Raw genomic sequence first — 18378 nt, forward strand, 5'->3', positions numbered from 1 at the left:
ATAAGCCCATTGAGTAATCAAATGTTGCTCTTCATACACGAAGGGAGAATAACATTGGTGGGTCTGGAGTAGCAGGTGATAGATTGGCTGTTATTTCTGTCTATTCCACCCCAGCCTTCTGGCACCCCTAACCCATAGCATCGGCCTCTAGCGTGGTGCCTGGGGTTGCAGGCCTCTAGCGTGGTAGCCTAGTGCGTGGGGTTGGGTGGAGCTGGGACGAAGGGATGGAAAACAGTGTGATATTTGTCAGATGTGGAGCAGTGTCTGTAGACCGAATGAGGTCTCGTACATATACTTGCTCTTTTCAGGAATACGTTGATGCTGTTGTAATTGTTAAGATACAAAATTCTTTCGAATGTTCCTAACTGAATAGCAGTTTAAAAACAGTAATGTGTTTTCATGTGCATGTACTGCCATGTGAGGGCCTGTGAAATGCTTTCATGTTTTCAAGGTTCATATGTGTTTGAAATGGTTTGGAAAAAGATAGAATGTTCTATACTTTGATATACACAATTAAAATTTTTGGGGGGCACCTGGGTGGCTCAGTCGGTTAAGCGTCCGACTTCAGCTCAGGTCATGATCTCACAGTCCGTGAGTTCGAGCCCCACGTCGGGCTCTGTGCTGCCTGCTCAGAGCCTGGAGCCTGCTTCAGATTCTGTGTCTCCCTCTCTCTGACCCTCCCCTGTTCATGCTCTGTCTCTCCCTGTCTCAAAAATAAATAAACGTTAAAAAAAAATTAAAAAAAAATTTTTTTTAATGTTAATTCATTTTTGAGAGACAGAGAGCATGAGCTGGGGAGGGGCAGAGAGAGAGACGGAGGCACAGAATCTGAAGCAGGCTCCAGGCTCTGAGCTGTCAGCCCAGAGTCCGACATGGGGTTTGAACTTGTGAACCATGAGATCATGAACTGAGCCGAAGTCAGACACCCTGATATACATAATTTTTTATATGTAGGTGGTGATCTGAGTATAGGTGAGGCTTTATGTATCTTCGGGTCATTATGATCCATATATTTTGTTCAGAGATCAATTTGTTGGTTTTGATTTAGAGAAATTTTTTTTCACGAGACAAGCTACAAAAAGAGGCAAGCCCTAAATAGCTCTTTTACTTCATATTTTAGGCGTTCATGCAGCTCAGTGATTTATAAACCTGTGTCAGCGAGCCAAAATGGGAGGATTTATGGTAGCCTTTCAGAAGCATTTATTTTTCTTCGCCCTTTAAAAGAAGAAGTGGATAATTACACACATATATATTGTCAAATTCATTACACTCAAAAGAAAAGGCAGTTCACGTAAATCCTTTCTGTACAGAATTGTCAATAGGTTGAAAATGACAACAGTGATGACCAATCTGCCCCCAAAATATAGTGAATTATTTAAAAGATACGAGCATGCACCTGTAACCAGATAGTTATTGTTATAAGCCATGTGAGAGCATAGCCACAGGCTCAATGATTACGGGTATCACTGCTCTTTCATGGTAATGGAAGCCGTGCCCCTTTTAGATGCTCTCTGGGCCTGCAGTCAACATGCCTGTCAATCAGTTCAGTTTTGGATATTTTCAGTGGAGAATCCCTAGAAAGTTAAGTATTTACATACGGTATTTTTATCATAAGAGAAATAGTTGAGGGTTTTGTTATTACAAATATGCGTACATATATCCTATTAGATAGTACATATTGATATACACTTGGACCTTGGAGTTGTTACTTTTAAACTTCTTTTGGTCCCTCAAATATATTGGGAACATTATTAATTTAAAATAACCACCAACATGGGATGCAAATTGGTGCAGCTGCTCTGGAAAGCAGTGTGGAGGTTCCTCAGAAAATTAAAAATAGACCTACCCTATGACCCAGCAATAGCACTGCTAGGAATTTACCCAAGGGATACAGGAGTACTGATGCATAGGGGCATTTGCACCCCAATGTTTATAGCGGCACTCTCAACAATAGCCAAATGATGGAAAGAGCCTAAATGTCCATCACCTGATGAATGGATAAAGAAATTGTGGCTTATATACACAATGGAATACTACGTGGCAATGAGAAAGAATGAAATATGGCCTTTTGTAGCAACGTGGATGGAACTGGAGAGTGTGATGCTAAGTGAAATAAGCCATACAGAGAAAGACAGATACCATATGGTTTCACTCTTATGTGGATCCTGAGAGACTTAACAGAAACCCATGGAGGAGGGGAAGGAAAAAAAAAAAAAAAGAGGTTAGAGTGGGAGAGAGCCAAAGCATAAGAGACTGTTAAAAACTGAGAACAAACTGAGGGTTGATGGGGGGTGGGAGGGAGGGGAGGGTGGGTGATGGGTATTGAGGAGGGCACCTTTTGGGATGAGCACTGGGTGTTGTATGGAAACCAATTTGACAATAAACTTCATATACTGGAAAAAAAATAAAATAACCACCAACATGGATGGACCTAGAGGGAATTATGATAAGTGAAGTCAGACAGAGAAAAATAAATACCAGGTCATTTCACTTACATGTGGAATCTAAAAAACAAATGAAGAAACAAAAAAACAGGAAGAGGCTCATACATACAACAAACTAGTGGTCGCCAGAAGGAACGTGGCCGTGGGGCGGGGGCGATGGTCAAACTAGGTGAAGCGGGTTAAGAGGTACACACTTCCAGTTATAAAATAAGTCACCGAGATGAAAAGTACAGCATAGGGAATATAGTCAATAATATTGTCATAATGTTTGGTGACCGCACTTACAGTGGGGAGCTTTACGTAATCTATACGTTGGTGAAGCAATGTCATACACCTGAAACTAATAAAACATTGCCTGTCGCTTATACTTCAGTTAAACAGATAGCCACCAATAACCTCAAGTCTTTGGTGGTGAGAGGTCTTTTTCTTTTTCAACATCGTGAAATTTACCAGATGTATATCCCCACTTGCAAAGTAGAGGATACCAGTTGGGGGATTATGGAGAAATCCTAGCATCTTGCTACATGCAAGAGAAAAGATGGCAAATAAGAAATTCAGTGGATAGCCTGTGTGCAAAGTAGGACGTTTCCTGCCCTCAGTGGAAACTTTGTTTTAAAAGGTCCTCCTGCATCAAAATTTTGCCCTAGCCTTTCAGATTGTTGGATTGGATAATTCTTTTTAGTGACAAGCCCCCAAATGTTTATTTTGTGCTAATTCCAGATCTATATAATTTTTGAGAAGATTATTTCAGTAAAGGTTCTTTTAAAACTTCTAAGACGGGGTGCCTGGGTGGCTCAGTTGGTTAAGCGTCCGACTTCGGTTCAGGTCATGATCTCACAGTTCGTGAGTTTGAGCCCCGCGTCAGGCTCTGTGCTGACGGCTCGGAGCCTGGAGCCTGTTTCAGATTCTGTGTCTCCCTTTCTCTCTGCCCCTCCCCTGCTCATGCTCTGTCTCTCTCTGTCTCAAAAATAAATAAACATTAAAAAAAAATTTTTTTTAAATAAAAAAAAAAAAAAACAAAAAAAACTTCTAAGACAGGTCCATGTATGGAAGTATTACATTTTTAAATCAGTTATCCTTTCATAAAACTGAAATAACAGCTTGTTTTAGTTTATTTTATTTAAAATTTTTTAATTTTTTTTTTTTTAATTTTTTTTTTTTTTAATGTTTATTTATTTTTGAGACAGAGAGAGACAGAGCATGAACAGGGGAGGGGCAGAGAGAGAGGGAGACACAGAATTGGAAACAGGCTCCAGGCTCTGAGCTGTCAGCACAGAGCCCGATGCGGGGCTCGAACTCACGGACCATGAGATCATGACCTGAGCTGAAGTCGGACGCTTAACCGACCAAGCCACCCAGGCGCCCCTAAAATTTTTTAATTTTTATTTTTGGGAGAGAGGGAGAAAGGGAGAGAGAGAATGCAAGCAGGGAAGGGGCACAGAGAGAGGGAGACACAGAATCTGAAGGAGGCTCCAGGCTCTGAGCTGTCAGCACAGAGCCCGACATGGGGCTTGAACTCACAAACTTGTGAGATCATGACCTGAAATGAAGTCTGATGCTTAACCGACTGAGCTACCCAGGCACCACTGAAATAACAGTTTAAAAAATTCAAAGTTGAACTGAAAGGCCTAGTTATGGTAGAGGAGCTTTTTCGGTCTTCCGAATCACTGCTTCTTTCTTTATACCAACGTGTAATTATGCATTCTCTTGATGTCCCGTGTTTGATTACAATTTTCCTAATGGAGTATTGCTATTTGATTTGTTTTCCTACTCATAATCATTTGCATATGCCAAGAAAGCCCTTCAGGTCTCTCAGCTGTGCTAGATCAAATGACATAAACTTACAGACCAAAGACTATTCTGCTTCCGTTTGCCATCCATTGGCCCCCCTCATGGCCATCTATCTGTGAGTTACAGCTCAAGGATGTCTAATTCTCTTCCTGGTTCATGTGAACGTAGCGTAATGGGGGCTCTGCCTCCAGCTCTTGCTCACGTTTGAAGCTTCATCGGACCTACCAATTCAGAAGTAAAGAACTAAAATCTCCCCCTTGTGTTTCATCCTCCACCAGTTTCTTCTAGACAGAAAGCAGCGTCAATTCACCTTGGTGCCTGGACTCTTCCTTCGTTTATAGTCCTCTGTTTCTGTATCTTGTCTAATAGAATTTTAGCTTTTATCTAATGACCTTTGCATGAGGGAAATAAATAATTCTTTCAGTAAAGTGGAAGCATAAGGTGATACTCTCTAACCTAAATCAAGCCTATTCTCTTCAATATTTATCTTTAGGCATGAGTTTCTTCTTTTAATCATGTCAGCACCTTTTAAAGGATTTTGTTATTACTCTTTTTTCTGTTGCTTTTTATCATATCTAGGCAGTGTTTACATTGAGATTAAAATTACATATATATCCTTTTTGTTTTAATGTATCTTGCTTGCTTTTTCATTCCCCAGTGATCCCCTTTGAACTTGTCGTAATGTTATCACTTGGTTATCAGTAGCGCTTGAGGCAAATGGACCAACCAGTGGTTTGCACAGAAGGTTAATGTCAGTAATGCCACAAGTAATCTTTCATGTTTTTGATTATCTTTTGATAATGTGTGTCTGGTACATGAGCTGTTTTTTCTCATGCTGCAGATGGATATTTTGGCCTTTGCTAATTTTCAGTATTTGTTCTCTTTTATCATATATCTGGATTACTCTCCCCAGTGACTCGCCCTTCTTGTAGTTAAGACACTACTTAGGAATTGTAAATAGCAGCCCTCTGTTCTGACTCTCCTGACCGTTCTTTTCTCTATTTATTACAGTTCTGATGTAGTTTAACCTAGAAAACAGAAAATCAGCCTGAGAACATTTCTCAAGGAAAAATCTCCGAAACTGAGCTCAATTAAAAACAAAAACAAAAACAAAAACTCATGAATAAAGTATCTGTTATAAGCTATGATCTGTACCAAAAGTTTGGAATTGTGTTTTTCTTTTAATTAAGGCTTTAAAAAGGATTTTTCCTAATTCCTCATCTGGTGATATTTACATCACTAGAGATCTCATAATAGGATCTGATTGGCCAGTTTCATCATGGAAAATAAATTTTCTGATGTCATTTACCATTGATATCACTTACAAAATTGTAACCAAACAGCCTATATTTTTAAAGCTAAGAATGAAATGGTTCTTTACACATTTTCCTTAAATTTTTGATATTAAAGAGTCACCTGTCTGTCTCACTCAGAACAGCATGCAACTCTTGATCGGGGTTGTGAGTTTGAGTCCCACGTTGGGTGTACAGATTACTTAAAAACAACATTAAAAAATATAATATTAAAAATGAAAAAAAACAGTCAAATAGAGTTTCCATTTAGTAACATGTAAATTACTATGCATGTATGTTTCAGGAAAATAACTGGTATTTACAAATACTATGTTAGATAACTTCCCCTTGCTGTTGTCTTTAAAATGAATGTGAACGTATCTTTTCTCTTTAGGACTTAAACACTGTGACAGCTAAATTTAACCCTAAGTTTGGAAATATATTGTTATTTTTCCTTCTTAGCTCTTTTGCATCTGTGAACCTCTTCTAAGAGGAGGCAGTCAAATTTTATGGGTCTAAGGAAAAATGAAGAAATGTATGTACAAATTATGTTTTGCAGAAGTAAAATGAGCTATTATTATATATGCAAATCATAAGAGAAATGTTTTAAGGGAAAAAGAGAAAAGTTTTTGTGGTTTTTCTTTGAAATACACATCTCGGAATATGTAGTGTCTAGAACCTGCTTATTGTTGTTTTGCATGACATATAAACAGCATATCACGGCATCTTAATTTACAATCCACCTTACCTGTTTCTAATCCACTATTTTTACTAAACTTTGTTGGGTTGCTGTTTTATATCACTGCATTTTTATGCAAGAGACAAAATAAAAAAAAATTATAAAGCATTTTTGAGTATCATTTTCAGAATATACTTTTGGTTCTTTTGGTGCTTAGTGGCTATGTTATAAATCGAATCATGCATTAAAGTACAGCAGCATGTTTTCACAGAAGTCGGAAAAACTGATATAAAGACAATTTCAAAGAGAGTTTTGCCTGCTACAGCTTTCCTCTAGCATGTAGTTGATACTAATTGTGATCCCACAGTGAGTGTGGTAGTTTTTTTATTGTTCACATAACTCTATTTTGAACAGTGGAATCTTTATAAATAAGAGCTATTTTTAAGAAGTCTTTGCAAAAATGTATAATATTTTCTCTCTTTTCCTTCTGCCCCTACAGAAATTCATGATGAAGGTAAGACATTGGATCATCTGGTCTATATGTAATACTTGGTGCGTTTTAAATTTGGTTACATGGATTTGTTTTTTAATTCGTGGCACTTTTCTTCACATTTTCAAGTTTTTAAAAATTAAATCAAACTTTGGAACTTGTAAATTTAAATAAATCACACATTTAAATTTGACGTCTTGATGAACAACGTTTGACATTTTGGGTCATATTGTACGACATTAAGTTTTATTTAGCCGATGTTAGGAATTTCTCCTATCAAAACTTGTTTTTTTCCACAGCTTTCCATTTAGAATTTTCACTCTGGGGATCATATTGGCTGTTTTGCTTTTAAAGCTGTCTTGCATGAATACAATATGAAATTTATACTCTGGGAAATTGGAAGAGGCACCATGAAGCTGCTACAGGAGAAGTGAAAATAATTTAACCCCTTTTCATTTCTTAACCAAATTACAAAAATGGAAAGATCTTAAAAGACAAGTTGAGAGAGGAGACAAAAATACGTGACATGTTATTGAAGGAAATATGACGAAGAAGAGCAGAATGTCATTCTTTCGAGATATAAACTAGAAGTTTTTTGTTTTATTTTTATGTACCTACCATTTTTTCTCATATAACATTCATGAAATTTAATTTTTTATTCGAAAAGCCAAGAAACAATGTGTAGAGAAATTTATTGTATTCACTCAGTGAAGGCTTAATATAATTTAAAAATCCAAAAGAATGCCATTTCTTTTTAAATTTCTTTTTAATATTTACTTATTTTTGAGAGAGAGAGACAGAGTGTGAGTGGGTGAGGGGCAGAGAGAGAGGGAGACACAGAATCCCAAGCAGGCTCCAGGCTCCGAGCTGTCAGCACAGAGCCCGACGTGGGGCTCAAACCCACGAACTGTGAGATCACGACCTGACCTTGAGATCACTTAACCAACTGCGCCACTCAGGCACCCCAAAAGAATGTCATTTCAAAAGATATAAAGTATGAAATCTATTAAGTCAAAATTCTGGATGTAGATTTAAAAGGTCGCATGGAAGAAAAGGAAGCAAAGTGTCCATGGTTGAGTGTCTCTTGAGTCTATGTCTGTCATTCATATTTTCCAAAACTCTGTACTATGAGTGTTGTGGGGTCCTCACAACTGGACCTATTCATTAACATTAAGAATTTGACAGTTTGGTTGGGGTGACAGAGCAGATGACTTCTTTGAAGCCATCTATCATCAAGGACACAAAACATTTTCCTAAATTTCAAATAACAGAAGATACTATTATAACCTTAACATTGGGAAGAGAGGACATTAACCACTTAATTAAACATCATGAAACAAGCATTTTAGTTGAGAAATGGTATAAATAGCAGCAAAACATGAGTATGTCCTCTCCTTGCAGATATGAATACATACCTAATGAAATGGGGTTTGAAAAATTCAGTTTTTCTTGCCAAATCTGCATTTACACTGCTCTTTTTTCCATCTTGCTGTTTTATCATACCGGTCCCTTATCCAATGCCATATCTACTTCCCCTTGGAAGAGGATGAATGGGATGGTTACCTTAAACTTCTCTTTCAAGCGTTTTCATGAGAGCAGGTTCATAGAAAACTCAGTGCAAACAGAAAGATGATGTAGAATGGAGGAGGGCACGTGTGGGGAGCACTGCGTGTAGGAGACGAGTAGTGACCAGACAAGTTCTACTGCTGAAACCAATATTGCATGGTACGTTAACTACCTAAAATGTAAATTAAAAAAAATAAAGATGATGTAGAATCCATTTAAACCAGGTAGCATACCTGGAATAATTTGATTAGGGTCTAATTCCCTTTAACTGCAAAGCCAGAAGCCCGATGGCTTATTTTTGTACCTGCATTGGATGATCCAGAGAGGTTAGAATCTAAGCAGAGGGTGTATGTGTGAAGTTATAGCAATTTAAGCCACTTAAACGGGAAAAGATGCCAAATTTTCTTTAGCTTTCATCTTCCAATCGTGATTTGCTTTGGGTTTCATACCTGGACAGGCATTGTTTAACCTCCCAGAACCAGACAGATGTTTCCTTGTGGTGAGAGCCCATTTCTACTCTTGGCGCAGTGGTTGGTTAATAGACCTTCGGTCTGCTTCCCCAGGAGACCTTTAGGTTAAGACACCCATCAGAGGTACACCATCCAATGCGAAATGGCCATCTTGACAGTGTTCAACTGGCTTCGTCAGACACATTTACTCTGCACCGAAGACAGATTTCTCATCAGTTATTATAATCATCTTGTGAATCTATTACGTGATTCCCTGTTAAAGAAGGCAGGGCTGCGAGTGTCTGTGTCCTGCTGCTGGGGACCCATAGGTTGACCGAAATACCAGGCCCCCCAATTCTGTGTGATTCCTCTTTGATCTTGTGCCGTTCACAGTTGCATTTTTTTAGGTCATTGTCAGATGATTTAAAAGTTTTAAGCATGGAGATATTTTTCCATTTTTCTCCCTGGAACAACTCATTTCCCAAATTTGACTATTAGGATTTGAAGGTAAACTTAAAAGCTTCTCTGCTTAAATATCTGAGCACAATGAAAGAAGTTCTCTAATACAAATTTCTTGTTCTTGTCTGTTGTTTCATATTTTGGCGTGTACTCAAGGATCACCTGCAGTAATAAATCTCTTTTAAGATTTCATTGTTTTACTTCTAAAATGGCATGTTATGTCATAGCAGTCAAGGAATACAGAAAAATGCTGTGGTCTGACTTATTACAAAAACAACCTTTTTGCATAATAAGGGCCTGGAATTATGATGTCCTACATTTATTAACATAGCATTTTTATACAGAAAAAAATAGAAAAACAGAAAACTTAAAGTATTTAGATATTATACAGTTAGTAAATTAGATAGTGTTAAAGAGTAATAATAGGGGAGACATGCTAATAAGCCAATATATAATACAAACACATATTTAAAGAACACAGAGCCAAAAACAACAACAACAACAACAACAACAACACCAAAACAACAGAAACACAGTGCCAGTAAATTTTTTGTGTGTATAAACCTCTTCAGTATCTTAGTCATTGCTATTATGATTTTATGTTTCGTGCTTTTCTGCTCTTATACATCAAATGTAGTTACAATGATCCAATTTGTCCCTCTTCCCACAGAGGGTAGCGTGAATAAATTATACCCCGTGATGGCATATTGTTCTAAATAAACGTAAACATAGAAGCATGTACATCAAAGCTTTTGCTTACAATATGGGTCCCCTAATTGGACATCTTGAGTAAGATCCTGGCAAGCCAGAAGCATAGGAATGCCTAATAATACTAAATTGATATTAAGATTTGTATAAAACTTGAAGTGAGGCTGGTTTAGAACACATACAACAGTGTTGATTAGATTTTGTTTGAATGTACTCTGGACTCTTTATCCACTTATAGCTCATGAGGTCATGTTTTTTACACTGTTGTGGAACATTAACCGTGTCAGTCATTTCAGGGATAATGGGTCCAAACCCACACACAGAACTGAAAACATGCTTTCTTTGTTTTTGTTTTTGTTTTTGTTTAATCTTAGAGAGAGAGAGAGAGCACGAATAGGGGGAGAGAAGTAGAGAGAGCACGAATAGGGGGAGAGAAGTAAAGGGAGAGAGAAAGAGAGAGAGAGAGAGAGAATCTCCATGCTGAGTGTGGAGTCAGACATGGGGCTCGATCCTGTGACCCTGGGATCATGACCAGAGCCAAAGTCAAGAGTCAGGTACCCAAATGACTGAGCCACACAGGCGCCCCTGAAAACATGTTTTTAGCTGATATTTTCAGAAAGTCAAATTTCACCTTTTAATAACTGATGGTTAGCTCTCCAACATCAGAAGTACTGAGAGAGTTTGGAAATGATAGTTGTTGATGTTTTTGTTATTTTTTCCACCTAAAATGGCAGTAGCACCTTAACATAGACCCTCATCGTCTACAGGAGACCACAGTAGTCTAGCGGGAGCTGATTTCCAGATCCTGGTTCTGCTGGGGGGGGCCCATGAAGGGCTGATGACCAGCAGCTCACTAAATACATCACAGACTCAACCAACCTTAGAGGCAGGGCTAGGGTACCAGCAGCTGCATTTTCAGGGACAGATAGAACCTAAGTCATGCTTGGAAATGTATTCAAGGACTTGTAAGTTCCAGGTAATATTTTTACGAAAAGGATCTGATGATAATGCATCCCATAGTTGGAGGCATTAAGAATCATACAAATAATTAGCTCCTTAAAACAAATGCTTTAAGGTTTATTTATTTTTGAGAGCGCAAGAGAGAGACAGAGCACAAGCAGGGGAGGGGCAGGGAGTGAGGGAGACACAGAATCCGAAGCAGGCTCCAGGCTCTGAGCTGTCAGCACAGAGCCCGACGCAGGACCCGAACTCACTGACTGTGAGATCATGACCTGAGCCGAAGTTGGATGCTTAACGGGCTAAGCCACCTAGGCACCCCACAAAGAAGTAACTCTTAAACTTGTTTTCTTTGTTGTTAGTGTGCAAATATTTGAAGGAAACTACGTGGGATCCAGTATATAGTTGTTGAGTAAATGAATAATTAGAGCTTTCAGTTCTTATTGAAAATAAGAAAATATTATGCGTGCTACCCTTAGCATCAAGTGCACTGTACCTCTCAGACAGTAGTCTTCTAACACATAGGACAGAGTGTTTCTTTCGTGTGATACTTAATGGAGAATTAGCAGGACTAGTTAGAGTATAGATGGCTTTCGTGGGAACTAAAAGTCTATTTGTCTCACATAAAATGTCATTTTTCTACTTTTCTAAATTGGTACAATTGAAAGCAATGCTTAGTTTGCCCATATGTCAGAGTCCAAAAAATGGTTAATAGGTTAACTTCAAAAACCACTAAGATTATTTTTTTCCTGTGTATGTTCTTGAAAGGGGGCCAGCCTTGAACTACATTAGCTTGATTGACTCTTAACCTAGTTGATCCTGGCGGGATTCCCAAAGCATAATATGGTTATACAGCTGAGTCCTTATAGGTTTAGGTTTGGGAGGCTAAAGGGAAAATGGACCTTTGTTCTGGGGTCCTGATACATCACCCAGCAGTGATGATCTTTTTCTCATTGAAATTCTCAAGGGAAGTCCAATAGTCTACCTGAAGCACAGTGTTGTAGAGTGTTGAAGGAAGAACTCTAGAACTGGCTAGTATTCGGTATAGCCACTTCATAAAGTACCAGAAGTTCCCAATATCAGAGGAAGTCCCTAAATATTTGTTCACTTAAATTAAAGCAAGGACCAGGCCAAATTTAACAAAAACATTGACACAACTAACCAAATCAAAAAACAAAATAAAAAAACACAGAAAAGAACCAAGGTACCTCTTTGAATCAATCTCACATACATAATTGTTTTCATATACGTTTGTTGAATGAACAATTATCCAATATATGCTCAAGTATGGAAATTACACACTTTATTTTTTTCTGATTTAGAGGCAATTGGAGTAGTACCATTTAAAATGACAGAGGGGTGCCTAGCTGGCTCCTTCTGAAGAGAATGCCACTCTTGATCTCGGGGTCGTGAGTTCAAGCCCTATATTGGGGATAGAGATGACTTAAATAAATATAAAAAATAAAATGAGACATTAGAGAAAAAGTAGTGTGGACCATGTGACAGAAATTGCATTCACTTTGTGTTAATTGTGCTCTCTTAAGTAACAAAGTTAATTTAGTGTGGGTTATTTGCATACTTTTTCAGTTCCATTAAAACTAAATCTGCAGCATAAATTTGTATTTAAGTGGTGAGGAAATCTATAGTGTAAAATCTATAATTGCCTAGTTGTATAAAATCTGTAATTGGAATATCTCCCTTAACCAATTTGAACATTTACATATATGTGTGTGTGTGTGTGTGTGTGTGTGTGCGTGTATGTGTACATATTATTATATAAGTGAACTAAAGCAAAGCGTCAGAGTAAAAGGATCATTTGCCACTTTTGGGTTAAATCTAAGGCCTTGTCCTTCATTTTTAAAAAATCTTATTTTGATTGGTGTGACTGTTAAGTGTTACTCAAGGTCAGTTGTATTTTGTGGCTGTGGAACCTATATGTGGTATGAAAAGGTAAGCTCCTGTCAGAGTGATCCACATCAGGCAAGGTGAATAAAATTGTTCTTGGCTACACGAATCAAACATTATTTTAAAAGAAATGAATACTTTTCAAAGAGTGCCTAGTTCTGAGAAGGAATATGATTTTGCAAAGTAGATTTTTCCCTTTCAGTGTATGAAAAAAGCGATTCTCCTTTTTTTAAAGCAGGTTTTCTTATTTGAATCCCTTTCAAGACCTGTTTTAAGAATGGTTCTGAGGTCTTTTGAGCATAACATGTAAAAAAAAGTTATCCTAAGGAGTTGTACAGAACAGTAGGAAGCAGGTATCTTTTGAGTGAAAAGAGCTATAGTAGTATAATATATTAACGTACTTTCTTGGGGCACCTGGGTGGCTCAGTTGGTTAAGCGTCCAACTCTTGATCTTGGCTGAGGCCATCATCTCATGGTTTATGAGATCAAGCCTCCCAATGGACTCTGCGTTGACAGCATGGAGCCTGCTTTGGATTCTCTCTCTCTCCCCCTCCCCTACTTGTGCACATTCTGTCTCTTTCTCTAAATAAATAAATAAACTTAAAAAAGGATATTAATGTACTTTCTTCACTTCTTGAAGTATAAATAAGTCAGTATCCTCACTCCTTATCCTAGTAAGCTTTCCCAGTGATTTGTAAGTATGCTAAAATTTGAGAAGCATTTCTCTATTTCCTATTAAAAAATTTGGACTCTTAAAAAAAAACCAGTTGGAAGGCATGAAACAATTTCAAACCTGTAGATGATTTGATCCATTCTGTGCTTTAGGAGTTCTCTTTCATTGAACAGATATTTATTTAGTCCTTATTGTGTGCCAGGCATTTTGCCAGGAACCTGGGGTACAGTGGGTGACTAAGGTACCGTAGTCCCTGCCCAGTGCAGCTCACAATGTAATGGGAAATAGGGACAATAAATAACTATAAATAGGGGCGCCTGGGTGGCGCAGTCGGTTAAGCGTCCGACTTCAGCCAGGTCACGATCTCGCGGTCCGTGAGTTCGAGCCCCGCGTCAGGCTCTGGGCTGATGGCTCGGAGCCTGGAGCCTGTTTCCGATTCTGTGTCTCCCTCTCTCTCTGCCCCTCCCCCGTTCATGCTCTGTCTCTCTCTGTCCCAAAAATAAATAAAAAATTAAAAAAAAAAAAAACAAAAAAAAAAAAACTATAAATAAGTAATTACAAATTCTGGTAAGTACTTACAGTTACCAAAATCAAGTTCATTCTTCAAGAACTAGATCAACTGTCAGACTCTCAGTAGAGATTTTTCTTGGTAGCCTTATTCCAACTTAAACATTCTTATCACAGCACTTTGCTTACTTTTATTTTATTCCTTCCTATTGAATGTTTCCTTGATAGCAAGAGAGTATTTTATTGACGTAGTTAAGTTTACTCTTCTTTTTTTTTTTCTTGTCGACCCTTTCTTCTTTCTATGTAGACTGCTCAAGGTGGTGGTCATCGAACACTCCTGTACGGACATGCCATATTGCTACGCCATTCCTATAGTGGCATGGTGAGTGTGCATTTTGATTTCATCTCTTACAGGGCTCATTTAGATATACATCAGCAGGAAGTGTTGGTACTAGCATTTCATTGATGGTATTAATAAATTGGGATGGATGCATTCTTTAATATCTTTGTATCTTATTTATTTTTTCTCATTTAAAAAATGAGAGTTAGCTTAGATGATCTGTAAAGTCCCTCAATTCTATCATTTACGACTCTTATTTTTTATTATCTTAATTTTTGATAGACTGGTTTTAAGAAGACAGAGGTGTAAGAGTCAAATAAATATTTCTCATTTTTGATTTTGTTTTAAACAGTTCATTTATTAGAAAATTAAATTTTATAATTAAAGAAATTAAACAGTTCATTTATTAGAAAATTACTGAAGGATAACATTGAAAAAGTCTATATCCACAGTGTTATCCATATAGGTATAGATACTCATATACATATCTGTCTATCTAGATACATACTTGATATACTTCTATATATTTTTATGTTATGTAATATGCATTATTATTTTATATAGTTTGTAAAATGCGTAAAAGTTTTATTCTACTCTTGTAAAAGCGTTATTAGGTTATAAAAGCAGTACATATTTATTTTATAAGATTTGGAAATTACAGATGACACAATTCTTCATGATCATGTTAATGGTAGAAGAATGTGTAGGGACTTTAAAAAAATTTAATCCTTGGGGCGCCTGGGTGGCTCAGTCGGTTGGGCGTCCGACTTCGGCTCAGGTCATGATCTCACAGTTTGTGAGTTCAAGCCCTGCATCGGGCTCTGGGCTGACAGCTCAGAGCCTGGAGCCTGTTTCGGATTCTGTGTCTCCCTCTCTCTCTCTGACCCTCCCCTGCTCATGCTCTGTCTCTCTCTGTCTCAAAAATAAATGAATGTTAAAAAAAAAATTAAAAAAAAATTTAATCCTTTCTGTTAATTTTTTACATAATTGAGATCTTACTACATAACCAAATTTATATCCTGATTTTCTAAACATATTGTAGCATAAGCATTTTCCACATTATTTAAATTCTTCATCAATATAATTTTCATGAATACATGATGGTCCAACATTTAGAAGTATAATATAATTGATTGTTTCTTTCATGAAGAAAATCTGTTTTAGAGATTTACATAATTCTGATATTATGTAAATCACTTCAGAACAGGTGACCAAGCATAGCCTCAATATCAGTACCCAAAAACATATAAAAAATTGTCAGTCAGGGCACGTGGGTGGCTCAGTTGGTTAAGCGTCAAATCATGATCTCACAGTTCATTGTGTTTGAGCCCTGCACTGACAGCACAGAACCTTCTTAGGATTCTGTCTCTCTGCCTCTCTCTGCCCCTCCCCGCTCATGCTCTTTTTCTCTCTCTCTCAAAATAAACTTAAAATTTTGAGTCTTATTCATGATTACCAGTGTGAAAACCTGACCTAAAGTTCTGGTGAATGGAATTCAAAAGTATAGGAAGAGAAGTATAGGAAAACTGTAGATACCATTTTAATGATGACTTAATAATATCATTTCTATTAATGTGCTACATCATATAAATAGGCCAGATAAGAAAAATTGTGATCATCTTAACAGGTATTGAAAAAGGTTTTAATAAAACTCGACACCCATTTCTAATAAAAACTAAGCATTGATGATTAATTTCTCAGTGATAAAATATAAACATCGATTCAGTAATCAACATCAATCTTAATTGTCAAACACTAAGGTGGTTCTTGACAAAACCAAGTCCAACAAATAAACAAAACCAAAAGTACATTAACATGGTTCTGGATCTCTTGGCTGACACAGCAATATAAGGAATAAAATTTAGGAAAATACTCTAGTAAAGTGGCTGGATACTAGATAAATACATAAATACAACCTATTTGCATACAGCCATCATACATTAAAACTTCATGGAAAGAATTCTATTCCAGAACTTGGTCAGTCAATCTGGGTTCAGACTCACTTTCTCAAGTGTGCTAGGTACTGTTTTAGGTGCTGGGTATAGTAGTGAATAAGATCATATCCTTGTCCTCATGGAACTTAATGAACATTTAGTGGAATAATTATATTACCTACCTCATAGTTGCTGTGAATATTATTGGAAGAGAGAATTTATGGTAATATTTATAGTACCCAGTACTGTAATTATTGCAGGATGTAACAGAAGACTTTAATAAGATAAAGGAAGACACTTAATATGTTTAGAGCTAAAGTCTATGAACCTCAGGTATCACCGTGGGCAGCCTTTCTCAAGGTGAGACTCACAGTCCTACACTGGCTCAGAACATTTTTGAGGACCCTTAAAGCAACTTTTGTATAATTTTGGGAGCCAGTGTTTTGTAGACAAAAGGCAGAATTGGAATCTCCATGTTAATTTCATTTTACATCCCCATGGCACTGACTTCCACTTAATGTGCCGGCACATCTGTCCCAATTGATTCACTCTCGCCTCTTCACAGTTACTGACTCCCACTGAGGTGGGTGGATCCTGTTTCATAGAAGGAATTTTCTAGGCTTTGCCCTATTTGTTCGGTAACTCTGAGAGGTCTGGACTTGCTCCATCCCCAGAATCGTCTCTGAGTACTCTTTGCAGGGCTCCTGGTCTTGCTGGCAGTGCACTTGTTACGTAGATGATAGTGTATCTTGACCTTATACTACGTTCATCCTTGTGTCCTCATTCTTATACCAGTTTGCAAGATTTCTGAGGTTGGGGTACGGTTCAGGAAGGTGGACTGAAAAATTATGCTAGACTTTATGTTCGAGCATATACAGTTAGGGAAACTTAAGGGGGGGGGAGATGGAAGGAGATGATGGTGTTGCAAGAGTTCAGTTACTCATAGGGAATCACACACTCGTATACATGTGATAGAACCTCACTTCAGTGAGGTGACATGTTGCACACCAAAATGAATTCAGATGAATTTCAGAGAGTGAAAATTTTATTTTATTAAAAAAAACTTTTTTTAATGTTCGTTCGTTCATTCATTCATTCATTCATTCTTTTGAGAGAGAGAAGTAGGGAGACAAGGGCAGGGAGAGAGGGAGACACAGACTCCGAAGCGGGCTCCAGGCTCTGAGCTGTCAGCACAGAGCCTGACGTGGGGCTCAAACTCATGACCTGTGAGATCATGAACTGAGCCAAAGTCGGACGCTCAACCGACTGAGCCACCTAGGTTCCCCGAGAGTTAAAATTTCAAAAATGAAACCAGACCTAGAAGATGAGAGTGAATAGTTTTCAAATTTCTGTTTGGGAGAAAGATTTCTGTCAGATCAGGTTGTACTTTTGCTTACGGTCATGAATATCACATGAAGGGAGATGTACAAACATATCCCCAGTTATGTGTTTTCTTTTACTGACAGAACACATTTCCTAAGTCTTTTCATGAGGAGAAAAAGGACTGCATCTCCCTTAGAGCATTGCTCCTAATGAATGCCATATGAGTGTTGTTCTCCCTCACAATGAAAAATCGGGGCCGTGCACAGAAGCATCCAGATGTGAAGGAGAAGACTGATAGAGCAGAGATAGACTGATGATAGCAAATGACGCGTCAGAATTAAACTCCCACAGGACCGTAAATGTTTAGCAACAACTACTGACTCTCTGTCTTTCAGTATCTGTGCTGTCTGTCCACCTCCCGGTCTTCAACTGATAAACTGGCCTTTGACGTTGGCTTGCAAGAGGACACAACAGGTGAGTGCCTTGGGCCCCAGTGAGGCCGTGCTCAGAGAGAGCATGGCAGGGATTGGACTGGGAGAAGTTGTAAGCCATGGAGATCCATTAGATAAATGTTCTTATGGATGGAGTCAAGAAAAAAACGAATGACTTTCTAAGGAAGATTTTTAGTAGAAGGAGGAAGTGTATATTGTTTCTATTGGTTGGTCGTTCCCACATAATTAACTGGTTACTCAAACTGTACCTCAAACATTCTTCTTAGGGATTTGGATACAAATACAATATTTACTACATTTTAAGTCTAAAAAATGTAGCATGCTTCATGTCAGGATTCCAACAAAAAGGTCAAAAATGAAAGTCTGCCTCATTTCTCTGTCCATAGGGCTACATATCTGTCCAAATACA

At 37.8% G+C, this 18378-nt stretch overlaps 1 protein-coding gene across 9 annotated transcripts in view; it reads left to right on the forward strand.

The window, feature by feature from the left end:
* The window catches only part of RYR2 (ryanodine receptor 2), a 756877-nt gene that overhangs the window by 293552 nt on the left and 444947 nt on the right, over positions 1-18378 (forward strand). For all 9 annotated transcript variants that reach the window (XM_053910232.1, XM_053910224.1, XM_053910226.1 and 6 more), the window contains 3 exons: positions 6706-6720; positions 14228-14302; positions 17913-17991. In XM_053910232.1, coding sequence (XP_053766207.1) covers positions 6706-6720; positions 14228-14302; positions 17913-17991 — 169 coding nt within the window. The remainder of the gene's footprint in view (positions 1-6705; positions 6721-14227; positions 14303-17912; positions 17992-18378) is intronic.

The sequence above is a fragment of the Panthera pardus genome, unplaced genomic scaffold, assembly GCF_024362965.1.
Source record: "Panthera pardus isolate Hobbes unplaced genomic scaffold, ASM2436296v1 HiC_scaffold_22, whole genome shotgun sequence".
Classification (NCBI taxonomy): domain Eukaryota; kingdom Metazoa; phylum Chordata; class Mammalia; order Carnivora; family Felidae; genus Panthera; species Panthera pardus.